The following is an 18,962-nucleotide window of genomic DNA, read 5'->3' on the forward strand; positions in this document are numbered from 1 at the left end:
CTCAGTTAATGAATCCTCCAGGAGTGAAGCTGCTTTTAAAGGTGACACTGATGAGCTTTGCTTTGCTATGGATAAACTTTCAAGCCTGTGCCTTTGCTTTCAGGTGAAACTGACCGGAATGTATCTTTGCTTTGCTATCAATAAACTGATAAGGCTTTGCCTTTGCTTTGCTTGTGTGGCTGACAAGCCTGTGTTGCTTGCTTTGCATTAAAGAGACCTCTTGCTTTCTCCCAAGGTTGGGGAGGGAAAGATCCAAAACAATTCAGAGGGGCAGGGGGATGGTGCTGGGTAGGTACCCTTTAAAGCCCCTGTTGAAGTTGCCCCCACCATCTATGAGCAGGTGTAGGAACCTATCCCTATTATTTCCATGTTACTCCTACCTCTTGTAACGAAGTTTCTGTTACAAAAGAAATGTCCAGGAATGCATCTACTTTATTAATTTAGGTACTACTGTAATGCTTACTATAAAATATTAGATTTTATCACTCTCAAAGACAGAATTCTAAATTACAACCACTTCAGTCTGTTAGATCTGAATCATGCAGATGATGAATGAGATCAAAACATTTTTAATTGCTGCTTTTCTTTTCAGATAAGCAAAAAAGAAAAACTGGAACATCCTAGAACAGTTACCATCACTCCATCAGAGAATACTCATTTTAGGGTAATATCCAGCACTGATGCAGTTGAAGATGATATTTTGGTGAATGATTCTGTCTGTACAGTACTAAAACCTGAACCAAGAACTCATCCTCTGCTTAAGGAGCTAGATATTAAAGAGAGGCTTGCTTCTGCAACCACAGAACCTGTTTTGGAAATACTTCAGGGTTCATCAGCATTAGATTCAGATGCTCTCCCCAGTCCATTGATGGATTCTCCATTGGAAACTAAACCGCCAGCAAAACTAGATTCCCCATCAAAGAAAAAAGGTAATACATCTTTAATTTTCTGATAAAGTTTTAACCCCCCCCATTTAAGATATATGACTTTATCAAGAGGTAAGCAACAAATGTGTTTGCTAGTCCTGCTTGCAACAATAGAATAGTATAATCTCTTAACATTTCTAGCTCAAATATCAGTATTAAGTTTCACAAATCAAACTTAAATCTATTTTTATGTTTCCTCGTCTGTAATGTAGATAATAAAGTTACCTTAAGTAAAATGTTATTTGGATTCAAATAAATCTCTTCTGCTTTCTGCCTTGTCTTTTATGTATTATATTTAAATATCTTAAATAGGCTCAAAGCCAGTTTCAGTGGAAAGGGGCAGAAACGCCTCTAAAAGTGGCTTAGATTCTAAGTATGCAGACAGAAAGAAGCTCATGGAAGAGGACTTTCCTGTATCATTCTCTCCCTTGCAGCTTCTTGTGCCCCATCAAAACCTCTCTAGAGGAATGGGAATAGGGGACTTCTTGTGGAGGGGGGAATGGCTTAAAATTTGGTGGAGGCACCTCGATAGGAACATCAGAATCTGCCTTATACTGAGTCATTCGTTCAGTTAGCTCAGTATTGTCTACATTGACTGGCAGTACCTTTGCAAGGTTTCAGGCAGGAGTCTCTCCTTGCCCTACTTGGAGATGCCGGGGGTTGAACCTGGGACCTTCTGCATGCAAGGCAGATGTTCTGCCACTGAGCTACAGCCCTTCTCCTTCTGTGGCTCATTGATTAACTTCTTGAACAACTTCTACCTAGAATCCTTTCCAGAGGGAGGGGGTTCTTTAAATTAAGCAGTCTATTTTAATCTGCATTCATCAATTGTCCTAAATGAATACTTTTGTTGTTGTTAAAGGGATACATAAGAGAAGTCAGCACCAAGGGCCTGATGACATATATTTAGATGATCTGAAAGCTCTGGAACCTGAAGTTGCTGCTCTTTATTTTCCCAAAAGGTATACTTACTTGATAGAACACAGAGATATTTCACAGTAAAACATTCAGTGATGTGTGAGTCTTCAGATCAATAATGGGCTTAAGTGCTTAAATTGTGTTGGATCAAATCCAGCCAAGTAAGAGAAAACTTTCTACAAGTTTTTCTAAGGCTTCCTAATGAAGAAATACTTAGGTATTGCAGCTTTTCAGTTTAAAAATCAACCAGCTAAGCAGGGACCTAATAAGGACTTTAAAAAGTATAAGCATAATGGAAAATGAAATGGAGAGAAATCATTTTCTCTGTTTCAAAACACAAAACTTGAAGTCATCTCATGTAATTGATAACTTTGGCTACATCCTGTGTTTGGTTGCCTCATTAATACATTTGAATTTGAATTAATTGCTAGGACAAAAAATAGTCTACAACTTTATAAACATTTTTTAAGGGAAGTGTTAAAGCCTCTTACAAAGTCACTCATTTTCCAAAAAGCATAGGATTGAATCCAAATGTGTCTTCTGCTTATGGCTGTTTGACACCTTGCGCTAGAGCAACATGTGTAACCATAAAATTAAATCCCAAGGTCATTTCTTGTGCAAGCTCTAATTCAAGGAGAAGCACAAGAACTGGTGCAGAACATATTATGACAACACCAGAACAATTTATAGTTTGTAGAAAAGTGGTCATGACTTTTTCCTTCTCACAGTTCTTTGTATTCAAAGCATGTAATAAGTTAAGGTTTATCTTAACTTGTCCATCGTTTATGTGATAGAAATGTACAGTCCTACACATTGTGCTCACATGCTTACTAAGGTTCCATGCAACTATGCTTGCACTTGTTCTTTAATCCCTAATGCTGTTCCTCTGGAGCTTGGGACAGCACTGAAGCTGGTGTCAATGTTGTATCAATATTTTTTAAAACAATTTGATTATACGTCAAAATGTCTAGACATCAAATGCCCATCAGAAGATGGGGTGTGAATCTGAAAGTTACTGTGTCATTTGCAGATCCCATTAAGTGACTATAAAATAATGCGTTGGAGCTGTGTCTTTGGGACTAAGAATTAGAATGCTTTGAAAACTATGTATTGGCAGTATTTGACTTTGAAACCGTCACTTCCTCTTACTCTTCTTTTCCCATCTATTCCCTAAGAATAAGCAGGTGCCCCCATCCCCACAAGAACACTACAACTCACTCCTAGCTGACCCTTAGCTTATATACTATCCTAACATCTGGCAATGATCTCCATTCCTTAATTCCTTCAAGTCTTGCCTGCCCCATTATCTTTGTTTCCTCTCTATACCCTCTTAATCCTTGAATGTCTCAACCCAACCAAGATGATGTACAAACAACATGGATTTTGCTCCTGCCTATGTGTTTCTTCCTTACCCCACCCAGACCTTGCCCATGGGCAATCATCATCCCATTCTTTTCTGCTACCTTTGTAGCATCTTGGTACTCACTTTCTATGCAAGCAGTGCTCCCCAACCCAGCTGTCTTGCAAACTTTATAACTAAATGCAGTTGGAAATCTCTCAATTTTGTCTCCCAGTATAACTTTTCTCAGCACCTGTATCATCATTATCAGTACATGCACACTCTCCCCTTCTGCCCCCCCATGTCATCTGTGCTTTCACATTGCCAGTTTTCAGACCTCTTCCCCCCACTACAATCCATTTTGCAGCCACAGGTGGAGATGCTCCTTTCATCAGTCTTTTGAATGAATATATTTTTTGTGACTGTTCTTATGTTTGATGGTGTTAATGTAATGTTATTGACTTGTTTTTAAACTTTTATCTTATGATCTAAACCATTTTGGGAAATCATTATAGAAATATTTTAATAAATTCTATGCTTTCAGGAGTGTGAGTGATTTTTATGGCCTTTCATTTCCTTTAACCTCCGCCCCCAACTTCTGTAACAGTTGGCTTCATACTTTGCTGTAGTATTTTTCTTTCATATCATTTTCTTGTTCCTGTGTTTGATTTCCCTTTTTCATGTAAGAGAAAAGTCTTAAAAATAAGAGTTATATGAGCAATTTTTTAAAAATCCACCCTCACTTTTACTCAGCCACACAGTCTTTATCTTAAAGCAGCTCTAGACACATATAATGGAGAACTTAATATGGCTGCTATCCTTTCTTCTGCTCTGGTATCCAAACCCCTTTCTAGTGTAACTCCCTCATGTTGACGATTGCACCCTGAAAGCCAAGTTGCCGCCCCCATAACTGCTCCTCTTGGACTTTTTTTTAAAAAAAGACCTCTGGTAGTTGCTATTGTCAGTAGAAGACCACAGTGGGGATCAGGAACATGCCAGAGGTGCAAGACTGCCCTTTCTCTCACTCTTCACCTAAACCTCTCCTTCACAGGTCAGTCCATCCTGAGCCAGTTTGCCCAGTTGCTGGCCTTGCCCCTCCCCACTGCCCACTAGCTAGCTGGGGACATGCTAAGGGAGCTGGAAGGAGCCTGCTGCTATGCTGAATGTGCTGAAAGTAGTGGGATGACAGTCCCTAAGCACTGGCAGTTTTGCAATATGCTGAAACGCAACAAAAGCCAACCGCTGTAATCTGAAAGTGCTGGCAGCAGGCATCATGCTGGAGGCAGATGGCTCTATGACAGCTTTTATTAATTAAAGTTACATTACATTGCAAGGTGCAGAATTGAGAAAACTGTGGTATGCGGAGCTAGATATGGTGGAACCTATTTTGCCTCCTAATGCCAGCTGACACTGTGCATGAATGACTCAAGTACCTCCTCCTCCAACATCTAAGGTGCTGAAACTTGGCTATTTTCCTTCCACCTTCTCCTGAATTTGGACTACTTATACCCCTAAACAAAGGAATTTTCCATACTATATATATATTTTATAGTGATGAGACAGGTCATGATTTTATAATGCAGGGGTGGTGCAGAGAGCCATTTTCAGGTGAAGGACCACATTCCCTTATGGAGTCTCAGGGACCACATTCCAGTGGTGGGCAGGGCTAGAGGGAAAAGTGGGCAGAGCAATGGATGTGACTCTTACCTTTCTACATTAGTTTATATTCAACCATAGAAGTTGGAGGACTCTATACCCACACCTCTCTCTTCTTCCAGGTAAGAAGGAGGCATTGCCACACTTCAGGGACACATACCAACCAGACAAAAGCACTTGAGGTGTGGGTGTGGCTTGGGGAGGAGCATGGCCTCAGAAGTCCCAGGGGCCAGATAGAGAAGGTTGGAGGGCTGCTGTTGACCCCAGGGCCCAAGGTTCCTTGCCCCTTTTATAATGGATAGGGGAGTTATTGTGTGTGTATGTCCTTTTTTATTTTTTGAAGAGAATGTGCCATGCCTTAACTCTGGAGCCATTCCCTGGGTCTCTTTCAATTCTTCATGTAATTTGTGTATAGAATTAATTGCTGCAGGATATGGGGGTACTCTCCAGCATATGTTGTCATGTGATTTCCTCTCAGTTATGGGATGCTGCCTGAAAATACTTTGGCTGCACTCAGATCCAGGCCTATTAGCATGTTCTGAAGTGGTTGTAAGATTACTGCTGGGTCATGCTGAGCTCTCTTTTAGCACCTCATTGCAATGCCTGGCTATATCCTGTGATGTTAATGTACTAAAAGCCAGTCTACACAAAGCCAGCATGTGTGGAGAAAAATAACTTTTTCAATGTGTGCTGTTGGAGCTGGAACTCATTGGGGGCAGAGTTGCTTTTTGGCAGCAGCTCATTCTGCAGAGATGGCGAGAGATTAGATGGCTTGGGAAAAAAGTTTAGTTTCATAGAAGAAAAGCCTGAGAACAGCATAAGTATCAATGGAGCTTCCATATTCAGAAACAATACAATTCTGATTACCATATAGTGGAGAAAAACAAGATGTGATGGCTATCTTCATGCTGTTGTTAGCATCTGAGTGACCACTCTTGGAGAGAGTATGTGATTAAATGGGCCTCTGACCTGACCAAACAAGGCACTGCTTATAATATGGTAAACATTAAAAAGTTGTAATAGCAACAAGTTATGAAAACGTTTGTACCTCTATTATAGTTTAGAAATTTCTTTTGGATAATTATCTTTGTATAGTATATTTATTTGTATATAAGAACTGCATATTTTGGGAGATAAATATCTGAAGTCCAACAGTTGTGTATTCTTGCCCGCTCTGTTCTGCTACTTTGGCTTTTGATACAAAGTTTTGATTATTGCTTTGAAATTCACAGTATTTTATCATGTTGTGAACTGCCCTGGGCTTCTTCAGGAGGAAGGGTTGTATATAAACACAATAAATATGCAAGTGCCTGCTTTTCTTGTTTTCAGTGACTCTGATCCAGGTACCAGACAATGGGTGGAGTCTGATACCCTCTCTGGTTCTCAATCTCCACAATCAGTGGGAAGTGCTGCTGCAGATAGTGGTACAGAGTGTATGTCTGATTCTGCAATGGACTTGCCTGATGTCACGCTATCTCTTTGCGGAGGTCTTAGTGACAATGGGGAGATATCTAAAGGTATGTAAGTATCAGTCTTGTTTTTAATAAACTCTTGAAGTCCGCATTTTATATAGCTTTGAGAGAAGTGATCATTATGGAACAATGTGCAGTATCAAACTATTAACATATGTGCCATCATGTGTTTTTCTGAAATTAGACAGGAAGCTCTCTTCCCAAGTGCAATTTCCTGTTGAGAAATCTGCTGCTGGCTGTTTGTCAAAGTCTTGCTTGTGCTATAGTAGAGAGCTTCAAAACTCTATATTTGAACTTTTTTAAAGAATTTGCTTTCACCATTAGTATCGTTCAGATTGAATGAGAGATGTATTTATCTCAGCTTTCAGTGTGGGAATCCTTCTTGTGCGTTTCCCTAGTTTCTCTGTCTTGTATCTAAAGAAGATGCTGATTCTCTCTAGCTATTGCATCCCACACAGCTACATCTGAGGGTTGGGGAACTGGAGAACCACAGGGGCTTCAGGGGCTCTGCTTTGCATTAGCGGAAGTGCCTTTCACTTGTGCACAGACACCTTTATTACAAGACAGTCATGCAAATAAGCATGAAAAACTTGTGTTGCAGACTTAGTGTAATAAGACTTACCCTAAACTTTAATAAGGTGATTAGTGAACTGGTGTCAACCAGGTATGTACGTAAGGCAATCAAGAAATTTAGAAGCAATTGGCTTTAAAATAGAACCAAAACTGCCATGTTAATAATCATTGCAAAAGAAGTGCATCATCAAACACTTGGAATTTCTCTATTAAGGTAGATACTCAGTGGAACATTTAGGTGTTACCATGTTGTGATATTGTGATGGCATAATTGGGACAAAAGCTGTAAGCAGTAACACTTAGTTGTTTTACTATCAGAAACATTTGCTCTGTATTATTATGAATAATTTATAAATAATTTAACATTAACAAAGAAGCATTTGGCTTCTTGGTATCTAACTCTGAGCTCTCCACATGTAAGCGCTGACATACAAACCATGAGTAAAAGGTACACGTTACATAGGTTAGGGATGCCACCAAAAATTGGCCCATCTCATCTGTCACTACTTACACTAAGGAGTAAAAATAGCTGTGTTGGCTGACAAAATAGTGTGCAACCTTTTGAATTCCCTTCATCAGATTACATGGTAAATGCAGCAATTGGCGGGGGGGGGATAAATGTTTTGGCTGATGATGAAGTAATGCAGTCTGCATCTGGTCACAGTGTTAAGATGGAATGGGGGAGGCAGCAGACATTCAAATGAGGCTGTTCAGGTGGTATGTCAGGTTGCACCATGGCCTGCTTGGACCAACAGTGGTTGAATCCCCTTCTCTGAAAGCACAAGAAGTGGTTGTTACCTATGTCTTTTTCCTGAGTAAAAAAACACAGGTTCCTTGATAGGTGGAAAACAGACATACAAGGAAATTAGACAAGCCTTATGTTAGCAAAGCTGGTAATCAATTTTAGGTGGCCTGGTAGGAAAACAGTCAACAGAAGCTGCCTAGTTTGACTTCTTTTGCCTTTTTGCTTAGCACAGAGCTCATGCTGAATCTTCATGCTGAAGGCAACTGCTAGCAGGGGTGTGGAGACTTACAAGTGTTACTTACTCTTCCTTTTCTCCAGTTCACTTCCTTCTGCTATGTAAACATCCCTATGAAACCAGACGAGTGCACCACCTAGAACAGTACTCTGCTTAAAAGCTAGATTGGTTTCTCATTGAGATTTCTAATAGTATAAAGAACTCTACCCCTGATTTTCTATTCCCATCTTCCTTCCAAATAGCTGTATATTTTTTCATTACTTCCTTCAAAGATTTGTGTGATCATCCTCATTGGAAATGCTTCCAGCATTTAATATTGTTTCTGTGTACAGTTCATTTTAGCACCTAGACAGTATGAAAAATTAATAAAGATGCATCCATTTGCAAAAAAGTGTAATTTTATACAAGAGGGACTAGATTAAGCCATTGTAAGGAGAAGCAAAAGTATTAATAAACTGATAAAATGTCTTTGTCTTGCAGAAAAATTCATGGAGCACATCATCACTTATCATGAATTTGCTGAAAATCCAGGACTTATAGACAATCCTAATCTGGTAATAAGAATATACAACAGGTAATATTCCTTGAGAGGAAGGCAATGGTAAAGCACCTCTGAATACCTCTTACCGTGAAAACCCTATGAATATATCCAAAAGATTCATAGGGTTGCTGTAAGTCGTAATCATCTTGAAGGCATATAACAACAATATTCCTTGAATTTTCTGTTTTTGCTATACTGTTTTATATTAATTTTGACTAGTTGATATATATTGTACATAGCATTCTTGTGTCTTTATCCTTTTTAAAATTTAAAACCCAACTTTAGTGAGTAATTCTTGTCTGTTAGCAGCAGATAATGTAGAGTTTGTAGCAAACTTTATTAGAGCTGCCATAGGAATGAGAACAGACCCTCTTCTGTTTACAAGAGTATGTGGCATATTTATCATACTTCTGTAGATTGTCTATTTTGTAATATCCATAATGAGAAACTATATTCTATATAAACAGGTATTATAATTGGGCATTGGCTGCTCCCATGATTCTCAGCTTGCAGGTGTTCCAGAAGAGCTTGCCACAGGTAATCTAATGCCAGCAAATACTCCAAATATATTAAACCAGGCAATCAGCTTTGGGCCACAGAGTGGAGTGGCAGAAGCCCTGTCCCCTGCTAGACTAAGGCTTCTCATGGCAATGTCATGGGGGAAGCAAAATAGCATAGTAAAGAAGGCCAGGGAGTAAAAAAATGAGCTTGTTCCCTTAGGGTATTTGAGACGTCTTCTAACTTTGTGAAGCACCATCCAGACAGCAGTGTGTGAGGCATCAGTATGCTGCTTCCAAGTTGTAAGACACCTGTCTGCACAAACCTGAGAGTGAGGTACAGCACTTCCACTACTGTGGTTTGGTTCCCACCCCTGCGAATCTAGACAACAGGTGTCTGGAGTCAGAGCACTCCATAAGAAATTAGTGACAGGTATTAGGTTGGCAATACAGCCTTACTGGAACTTGGGCCAGGCAGTGGTAGTTGTAGTGAGTTGCTCTCTGAGGTAGCCTTTCCCTGCAGGGAGAAGCCATTCTGTGGAGAGAGTACAGTTCTCCTCTAACTTAATTGTGTTGAACTAAGTACATAGTTGCATATGCATGATTAGCAAACATGTACATGTCAGAGATTGATCATAATCAAACAATTGAAATGGTAAATGCATATGTCATGCTATAGTATATAGGTTACAACTAGAAGATAACCTTGTGTGTGTACGCTAATTGTAATATATTTATTAGGCTACAGTTGAATCCTGGATTAAAGATAAGATGCCGAAGAAGTCTGGAAGATGGTGGTTCTGGCGTAAGAAGGACAGCTTGGTTAAACAGGTAAAATGAAACATGCTGAAAGTACGGTGCCCGTTTAGATGTTGGTGGTGTGTAAGGGCTGCGAGAGAGGAGGGGAATTTGCAGAAAATGAAAAAAATAACCCTCTTGCCACCCCCTTCCATTTATGGAAACCTCTGCTGAAGCAAAGAACCTTCTACAAATGAGCAGAGGGGCACAACTGGATGCAACCCAAAATATATTGGAAAATTCTTTACTTGAACTCCTTGTGAGTTACTACTAGACATTAGAAAGTTGGAACCAGTGAAGAAAATATATTTTAATGGCACTGATTTGAAAAACAAACATATATCACCTTACTATTCAAATTACAATTTTACCTGAAGAGCTTTTAAATATTTGAATTGCATCATACTATTCAATATGCTTGTACCTATTATTGGATTCATTTTTTTTTTACCTAAGTCAAATCCATCTTGGGATCTCATGGTGAAGGGTGGGTAAGAAATCTAATAAATAAATAAAATAAGTAGTAGTGCAGTTCTCCAGGCTAGAGTTTGAAATAGATTTTTAAAAGATGGGTTTTGTAGTTGTTATCAGGAACTGTGAACTGATAATCCAGTTAATGGTCTCCAATACTTAAAATGCATTTTAGCTTGTAACAAATAGTCATGTGTTGCAAGTAGTTTTTCTTAAGAATTCATTTAAAATACAGTTGGCTGAACATAACCCTTACAAGAAATACCTGTGTCAAGTTCTCTCTCTTTCAAATGTGTACCACAAATTTACCCCATGTCCCAACATGATTACTCTGAGCATTTTCCACCCACAGCAGCATTGGCAACAATAGACAGTGATGTGGAGTCATGGGCAGGTAGATTCTCAAAGTAATGATATCAAAACATGAGATTTAGGGATGGAGAAGAAAATCATTCGGTTTGCATTTTAACTGAATCTACCTAACTTGCTTTTTCTAAACCAATATCCAAAACAAAATGCAGCCACTTTTTGAAATTCACACTTCTCCAAATTTTGTGATGCAGTTCTCCAACCAAAAATGTATTATAGGAAAGTGCACAAAATGTGTATATTAGTGAAAATAACCTGTGGAAGATTGCTTGCAAAAATGTTATATAAGGAGAAATGCATATGAATTTTCATATGGATTTTAAAAAAAGATAAAAGTGATGCAAAAACAGAGTGAACTAAACTAAGGCTGGAAAACCTGAGAGAAATCAAAACTGGCAGACCATCCATCCTTCATTGTACATCATCTTGGGTGTGGGAAAGCATGACATTTGCTTTTTACAATATTCAGTTCTGCTTTGTATACAGGCCCCATGTTCATTCTGTCCTGGTTGAATATTTTATTTTAGGATATTTGTCTATCACATCTCTGAGCAAAATAAACTAAAGCAAACATACAACAATAAAACCAGCAATTTCACTGTGAAGGTTGTTATCTGTGATGATGATCCTGCTTCAGTAAAGAAATCTAGTTATTCCATTTGTTCTGCTTTATTGCTTTTTTAATTTTTTCTGCACAAGCCACTTAAAACATAATGTTTTTATTCTTAAAAAAAAACCTCCCCAAAACTGTACATTATTGAGCATTATAACTTGTTATCTGTGCTGTGACCTGGGAGCCTGTTCAGTAATGGTTGCACATTGTTCTTGGTTTAGGAGATTAATAACACTGCATTATCAGTTTATAGTAACCAAGTGTTACCTTTTTACAATGGGCCTCTTCCCTGAAGAAGACTTCACATAACTGATTAATTTTTAGTACTGCGGCACTGTTTTGCAACTAGATTTATATTTGAACAGGAATACCACCAGTTTTTCTTTCAGTTCAGGTGACAGTGCAAAATGATGTCCTGTGTGGATGTGGTCTTAATGTACTTTTCATATATTAGCTTCCAGAGTCTAAGGAGGGAAAATCTGAGGCTCCAAAAAGTGACCTATCAACAGCTACAAAGGAACAAGTTGAAAGCCGGTATGTTTCAAATAAGGTGTACTTAAATAGCTTGACCATTTGAAGAACAGAATTGGAAATTTGCTACTGGATTATTTGGAAAGGGCTGTGATACAGTAGAGGACACATTATTCATGCTAAAGGTCCCAGGTCCAGTCTGTGGCATTTCCAGGTAGGGATGGGAGACTCCTGTCTGAAACCGTGGAGAACTTGTAATGTGTATACCAGGGCTGGGGGACTTGTGGCCCTCCAGACGTTGTTGGACTCCCAACTCCCATCAGCCCTCAGTCAGCATGGCAATTGGTTAGAGATTATGGGAGTTGTAGTACAGCAACACCTGGAGGGCCAGAGGTTCCCTATCCTTTGTGAGACTATGGGGAACCTTTTCTGGCCAGTGTGCCAAGTGTAGACTGGAGACGGGAACCTTTTCCGGCTGGCGGGCCAAATCTTTATCTCCCCACCCCAGTGGGCCAAATTTCAATCACCTGACATCATAACAGGTGGATGGGATCGCGCCTTGCTCCAGCAAAGGAGCAATAGGGAGCCCTCTGTAACCTCTTAATTATCCATTTGAAGCCTCACATTTACCCACTCCACACCTGATGTCATGTATGCAGGGCAGACAGGTGGGCATGGCTTCCCCAGAATGGCCTCACAGGCCAAATGGGGATATGGCTCACACCCTGGAGGCTCCCCACATCTGGTGTAGACAATATTGACCTAGATGTATCTATTGTCAAAAGTGCTGCAATAATTGAAAAGCATTAAAACTGGGATGAAATGAAATAACATAGCTTGCAGCTACTTAAACCCAAGAAAAATCTTGATCTGCCCACTGTCCCAAAAGCTAAAATTGTCCAGAAAGAGTTTTCCTCTGGCTTCATGATGAGGGAAAACAGCACTTGTGCTAACAGGAAATATCTGAATATATAAGAGACTATGGCCATATTCACATGATATTTATTCCACTATTCCACTTTAAACAGCTGTGGCTTCCCCCAAAGAATCCTGGGAAGTGTAGCTTGTAAAGGATGCACAGAGTTGTTAGGAGACCCCTATTCCCCTCACAGAACTACAGTTTCCAGAGTCGTTTAACAGTCACTCCCTCTTCCCAAGAGAACTCTGGGAATTGTAGTTCTGTGAGGGGAATAGTGGTCCCCTAATAATTATCAGCACCCTTCACAAACTACACTTCCCAGGATTCTTTGGGGGAAGCCACAACGGTTTAAAGAGGAATAATAGTGGTATAAATGTATGTTGTGAATGTGGTCTAGATCTTGGCAAAGGTTCATAAATATAGTTCTATTGTTTGTGTTCTGAGGTATGAAATAGTTGGCGTGCCAGAGATGAAAACCTTCAACAGCTGTCTTCAAAAAAAATCTTGGTTGTGTTTATGTAGTATGAATCCATCTGTACATTCACTAAAGTTGGGCCCAATCAATTTTATGTTTTTTTAAAACTGATCTTGTGTCTTCAAGTTTTCCCCACCCAATCTAGAAAATGCTTCTCCACCTCAAAAATGGCTTTACTTATTGTAGAATATTCAGATCTCATTAAATCATTTCTGAAATGCGGACGTGTCTTACTACTTACTGTGTTTATATCATGTTAGGACTACAGGTGATGATTCTTCAAGTGATGATGAAGCATCACAGGAATGGAAAGAATCCTTAAAAATAGATTCTGCTTCACTTCCAAGCCATGGGAATGCTGCTACTTATAAAAAATCTCTTAGGTTATCTTCAAATCAAATTGTAAGTGATCTATTTTTGTAAACATCCTGATGATTTAAGCAATTTGAAATATAATTGCCAAGTGTGGTTGAGAGACGAAAAGGGCCATTTGTTAAAATATATTTCTGTGTTAATTATTAACAACACAGAAAAATATATTAGCAAATTGAATCCTGGGATCTGGGTTTAGGTCAGTTCTTGCAGTTCTAAGTAAATCCTTCTGCACTGGAATACTACCTTATTTTTATAATTTTGGCTCAGTGCTTCTAAGATTTATTTGGATCTGGGTCTTGGGGAGAGATGATTACACATTATAGCAAATCTGAAATCATTGTCCCTCCTTTTGTTTCTTTTTAAAGTGTGCTATGGGGAAGAAAAATTATTTGGAATCCTATTGCTACGGTGTTAACTGGTTTAATATGTTACTGGTGGTATAACAACGGATAGTGGTTTGGTTTGCACATCACATAATAAACTAAACTATAATTTAATGTGAATGAGCAGTGTTCTGCCACATGCTGCTGAAATCATGCATGCTTTATTCCTCCCCTGCTCCTGTTGTTGCCACACTGCCAGGAAACAAGCCATGGCCTGGCTTGTTGTGTTATCTAAACCCCGGCTCATGGTTTTTTTCTCTCCAAACAAACCACAAGCAGTAAACCAAGAACCAAACCGTGGCTACATTCATGGCTTATATGGGGAGAAACTGTAAGCCCAGGTTCAGATGACATAACAAGCCAGACCATGGCTTGTTGCCTAGCAGTGCAGCAATAGCAGAAGTGGGGAGGAGTGAAGGGTCAATGATTTCAGCAGCATTCACCAGTTCTCTGCTTATTCACATTAAACCACAGTTTAACTATGGTTTAATGTGATGTGCAAAGCTGGCCACTGTTTGAGTTATACTTTTACTCATGGACTAATGGTTTCCATCATGCCTATTTAACTTGATCACCATTTTGTGCTGAGTGAAATAAATACAAATTAGGAAATGAGTTTTCATACACCTGTAATTAGCAGCTCTGAGTGGAATTGTAGAGGAAGTGAGGGAAGACTGCCCTGCCTCTTACAGTTATTTCCTAGTTAGATCTTCATTGCTATAGAAGACCGACTGACATATACAAACAAATTCTAAAAAGTATAATGCCCATACCACTCCCAAGATCTTTAGAAGTTTGCTTGTGTTGAACTAACTTCTGCAGTTTTGCATTTCCTGCTAGACGGAGCGTCCTTCCAGACAATCATGCTGTTGTAAAGAAGAGGGACGTTTTAGCTGCAGCAAAAGCTTATATGCAAAGCACAAATTGGTTAAATGCAGATTTCAGTAAGACAGACATCTCTGTTCTAACTACCCACATTCATTCTTACATTAGTGCCAGTCTGACTGACATGTACGTAAAGTCAGCTTCATTCCCCAATCTTATTAACACATCATGGGATGGCAGTGATTGTGCTTCCAACCTGGCACTGTACTGTGGTTCATAATCTAGTCCGGAGCAGGCAGATCTTGCTGTCAGTTATTATCTTGTGCTGACATGAGATTTGTATCCAATCCTCTATGTTCACTACATGATTCAGTGGTGAACTTGCTTCCTTTGTTACTTTTGGTGCAGCTAGCTTGTTAGACGGAGCTGGTAGATATTCCGTATATTACTGCAAAGTTTATAATCTGTTAGAAGCTCTGGAAATGTTTCTTCCTTATAAAATTCAGTGTATTCTCAATATATATTAACTTAAGTATTAAAATGTAAAGTCTTTTAGCAGGGGAATATAAATTCCTTTTTGGTTAATATTATTGTGTCTCTTGAATTTAAAGGAAAAACTGAAGCTTAGAGATGGCCCAAATGATGTTGTATTCAGCATTACAACCCAATATCAAGGAACTTGCCGTTGTGCGGGGACAATATATCTGTGGAACTGGAATGACAAAATAATTATTTCTGATATTGATGGGACAATAACCAAGTAAGCTGTAATATAGTTTTACTTCTAATAAATCGCTGCACCAGTGTGTTCAAAATTTATTTGTGTCCAATAACTCCTGCTTTAAGACTTGTTACTGAAAACAATGCTTTTGCTTAAATCCTGCTGCTCCCACTTCAGCTAAAGCAAACTAGTAATTCAGCCCTCCCCAACCTGGAGCCCTCCAGATGTTTTGGACTGCAACTCCCATCAGCACATCTGTGCTGGTTGGGGCTAATGGGAGTTGTTGTCCAACACTACAACTCCATGAAGGCTCCATGTTGGTGGAGGCTGACTTAATTACTAAAACAAGTGTGATGGGTAAGCTTGGAGTTGCCCTGAGTGATAGGTCATTTAATATCTGATTTGATTAGAACATCAATTCACACTCTTACTTCTATTTTAAATTCTTGTTCCTCATTTAGGTCTGATGCTTTAGGGCAGATTCTACCACAGCTCGGCAAAGACTGGACACATCAGGGTATTGCAAAACTCTACCATTCTATTAATGAGTGAGTATCTTGCCTGTAAGAGTTGCAGAACATAGCTAAATTAGCATAAGGAATTACTCCTAACAACTAATCACCAAAAGGTTTGAATTCTTGCATAACATTTTTCATCTTTAAAGAAAGGTGAATTTTATAATCTTTTATGTTCTGTCTCTGTATTATAATATGGAATTGTATTCAGAAGTTACATTTCAAACTCAGTAACACAGGAATTAAAGAAGTTACACATATGATATGCAGTAAATGTAGGTCAAGCTCAGTTATAGGATCACACAGTCTACAGTATGCTGTAAATCCCATGAGTTGGGATTGTGGTGCACAACGGAGAACAAAGGAAATCTCAGTCAGATGACTCCAAAGGAAAGCTTCCAGCTTCCTCATGCCAGTAGAAGAAATGGACATGCATTCGTTTTGGCTGGGGACTGAGTGAAGAGCAGCAACATTGGCTGTTTCATTGCCTCCACTTTTTCTTCAGTTTTTCTGTCTTCTGTTGCCTACAGCCTCTTGCACCTTCTAGTAGTGGAAGTGGCAGCAGTAGTCTGCCCATGGATTTTCTCTTTTGCATATTCCTTCCCCCTGTGACAGATACTGCTGGGATCAGAGGGCACCTCTGTTGACTTGCTAAAATTCAAGGAGCACCCCACACTGGTAGTTAATGGCTGAACTTGAAAGATGGACTCAGGTCCAGGATCTGGGTTAAGATTTGAAGCAGCTATAAGTTGTGGTGGAAGTGGTTGGTATAAGACATCCCACTAAAGAGGAGGAGGAGCACCACCACCACAAGGGATCACACCCTGTTACAGACTACCAGCTGAGGGGACATGGAACAGTAAATGGAAGTAAAGCAAGTGGTTGAACGTGATGAAAGTGGGAGAGATGAAGAAGTGAAAACCTATAGCAGCATTAAAAAACATCAAGGTCTACATGATTGTTTAAGGACCAATCCTACATGTGTTTACAGTGGGGCTTTCTTCCAAGTAAGGGTTGCAGCCTAAATGCTGTGGGGGTGGGAGGGAAGAGAATAAAAGTTAAATCAATAACCTATAAGTTTTGAGAAGCTGGAAGCTTCTAAAGATTCAGAACTGCTGCAAATTGGTTTTGCTGAGAAAAGTAAGTACTCTTGAAAGTGTTCCAGAAGTGAAGATTTTCTGTTGTATTTTGCGCTTTACAATTACATTTTTCAAAACGTCGTTTTATGTTAGTGCCACTTCAAATGTTAAAAATGTCTAACAAGAAAAGGACTTCTGTATAGAAGAGAAAAGCATGATGGTCATATCCTAGATCATTGCACATGGCCCTTAGATTCCAGTAACAGCAGGGAACCTCCGACCCACAGGCGTAATTAAACCCATGAGGGCCTGTACCAATGCCTCCTGCAAGGACATTTCAGCCAAGCCATGCCCATCAGGTGTGTGACAGATAAAGATGAGGTTCCTGGCCAAAAGCAGGGATTGCATCTGATCATTGGCACTTGCAGAGCCCTGTGCCTTTGCCTGCATGGTTTAATTTCAAAATGCATAGAAAAATGAAAACTGGTCACCTGACGTCATTGTGATGTCAAATGGTTTGGCATGTGGGTAACCTTGCACACCTCTCAAGTTGAGAGAGGTAAGGATCTGGCCAGCTTACTGGATCCACTTTTCCTCCCCTGAATTAGAATCGTAAAGATGGCTGCACTGGCCTAGGCCTCTTTTAAAAAAAAAATAAAAAGCAGAAAATGATAAATGTCCCGAGTGTCTTACAGCATATTTAAATAATTGCATATATTCTAGAGTGCTTTCAAAATATTTTTAGGAAAGAACTCAGGTGGCTAACCTGTGACCCTCCAGATGTGGTTGTGCTCCAACTTTCATTAGCCATGGCCAGTTGTCAGGAAGAATGGGAGCTGTAGTCTAGCAACATCTGGAGGACCACAAGTTAGACACCCCTGCACTATAGTGAGGAGCTAAACTAGTTTTTGACTGTGACCTTGGTCAACACATCCCTTTCCCTTCAACTATTTAGAAGGTTGCTGCTTTATAAAACGTGAAGAGCTGTCTTGCCTTTGTAAATGCAGTATGATCAGTAATCTGACTGTGGATTGTCTACTTCATCAAGAGAGATCTTCCAGATCCATCATATCATGCAAGCACATTATTTTTTATTAGGAATGGCTACAAGTTTCTCTACTGCTCTGCTCGTGCCATTGGAATGGCAGACATGACAAGAGGGTACTTACACTGGGTTAATGACAAAGGAACAATCCTGCCCAGGGGTCCCTTGATGTTATCCCCCAGCAGTTTGTTCTCTGCTTTTCACAGGTATGTAAGCCAACACTGTTAATCTTTATAAGTGGCAGGCTTTGAAATATAATGTAAGGAACTGAGGGAAGTGTGTTTTTTTTGGTCAATTATGGTACTTTGGTTTTTATCATGGCATGATCTGTGATGTGCACTTAATAACTTGAGGCTTCTAAATATTTCACTAGTATACAGTCACATGTGGCACTGTAGTAGAAAAAGCCAATATACTTGATAGTACAGGAGTGGACTGTGGGAATAACAATACAGACCAAATTTATAAAGTTGATGTAAGTTTAACAGTATATGTGAAGCACTTTTGAACATTAGATTTTATTAGCATCCTGTGACCAATGAATTGTTTGGAGATGCATCTTTCTACAAGTTCAGTCATGTGAAGGACTAGTTTTTTTAAGGAAAATGAGCAAAAGGCCCATGGAATTTCATAGGCTGAAGACGGGTGTGAAATCAGAGCTCTAGCTCTGGTGCTTCCCCCCCCCTCCTGTGTTGCCCCTTTTTAGTATTCTCTCTTCCTCTCCTGCTGCTGCTCTCTGGCTTCCTGCAACCCTTGTCCCTCCCCTTCCAACTGTGATTTACTTACTTTTCCCTATTGAAGTGATCGGCAGTTACTTATTTTGTAGAAAAAGGGATGATGCAGTTAGGGCACCATTAGGGCACGGTTTAAAAACTGATTTAGAGCTTTCATTTACTTCACGGCAGAAATAGCGGCTAGCTTCTGTAGACTGCATCTGTGGTACTGAGTCAGACCATTAGTTTGTTCTGCCCAGTATTCTGTACTCTGACTGGAAGAGGCTC

At 39.6% G+C, this 18,962-nt stretch overlaps 2 protein-coding genes across 5 annotated transcripts in view; one reads left to right on the forward strand and one right to left on the reverse strand.

Annotated features, from left to right (window-relative positions):
* The window catches only part of LPIN2 (lipin 2), a 74,625-nt gene that overhangs the window by 48,218 nt on the left and 7,445 nt on the right, over window positions 1-18,962 (forward strand). For all 4 annotated transcript variants that reach the window (XM_061596277.1, XM_061596247.1, XM_061596266.1 and 1 more), the window contains exons 7-17: window positions 593-929; window positions 1,789-1,888; window positions 6,169-6,356; window positions 8,345-8,438; window positions 8,873-8,942; window positions 9,644-9,733; window positions 11,608-11,687; window positions 13,279-13,420; window positions 15,213-15,361; window positions 15,784-15,870; window positions 18,015-18,167. In XM_061596277.1, the coding sequence (XP_061452261.1) occupies window positions 593-929; window positions 1,789-1,888; window positions 6,169-6,356; window positions 8,345-8,438; window positions 8,873-8,942; window positions 9,644-9,733; window positions 11,608-11,687; window positions 13,279-13,420; window positions 15,213-15,361; window positions 15,784-15,870; window positions 18,015-18,167 (1,490 nt within the window). The remainder of the gene's footprint in view (window positions 1-592; window positions 930-1,788; window positions 1,889-6,168; window positions 6,357-8,344; window positions 8,439-8,872; window positions 8,943-9,643; window positions 9,734-11,607; window positions 11,688-13,278; window positions 13,421-15,212; window positions 15,362-15,783; window positions 15,871-18,014; window positions 18,168-18,962) is intronic.
* The window catches only part of EMILIN2 (elastin microfibril interfacer 2), a 79,812-nt gene continuing 75,033 nt past the window's right edge, over window positions 14,184-18,962 (reverse strand). Inside the window, exon 9 of the mRNA XM_061596234.1 lies at window positions 14,184-14,642. Coding sequence (XP_061452218.1) covers window positions 14,613-14,642 — 30 coding nt within the window. The 3' untranslated portion in view covers window positions 14,184-14,612. The remainder of the gene's footprint in view (window positions 14,643-18,962) is intronic.

This window comes from Rhineura floridana, chromosome 1 (assembly GCF_030035675.1).
Source record: "Rhineura floridana isolate rRhiFlo1 chromosome 1, rRhiFlo1.hap2, whole genome shotgun sequence".
Taxonomy (NCBI): domain Eukaryota; kingdom Metazoa; phylum Chordata; class Lepidosauria; order Squamata; family Rhineuridae; genus Rhineura; species Rhineura floridana.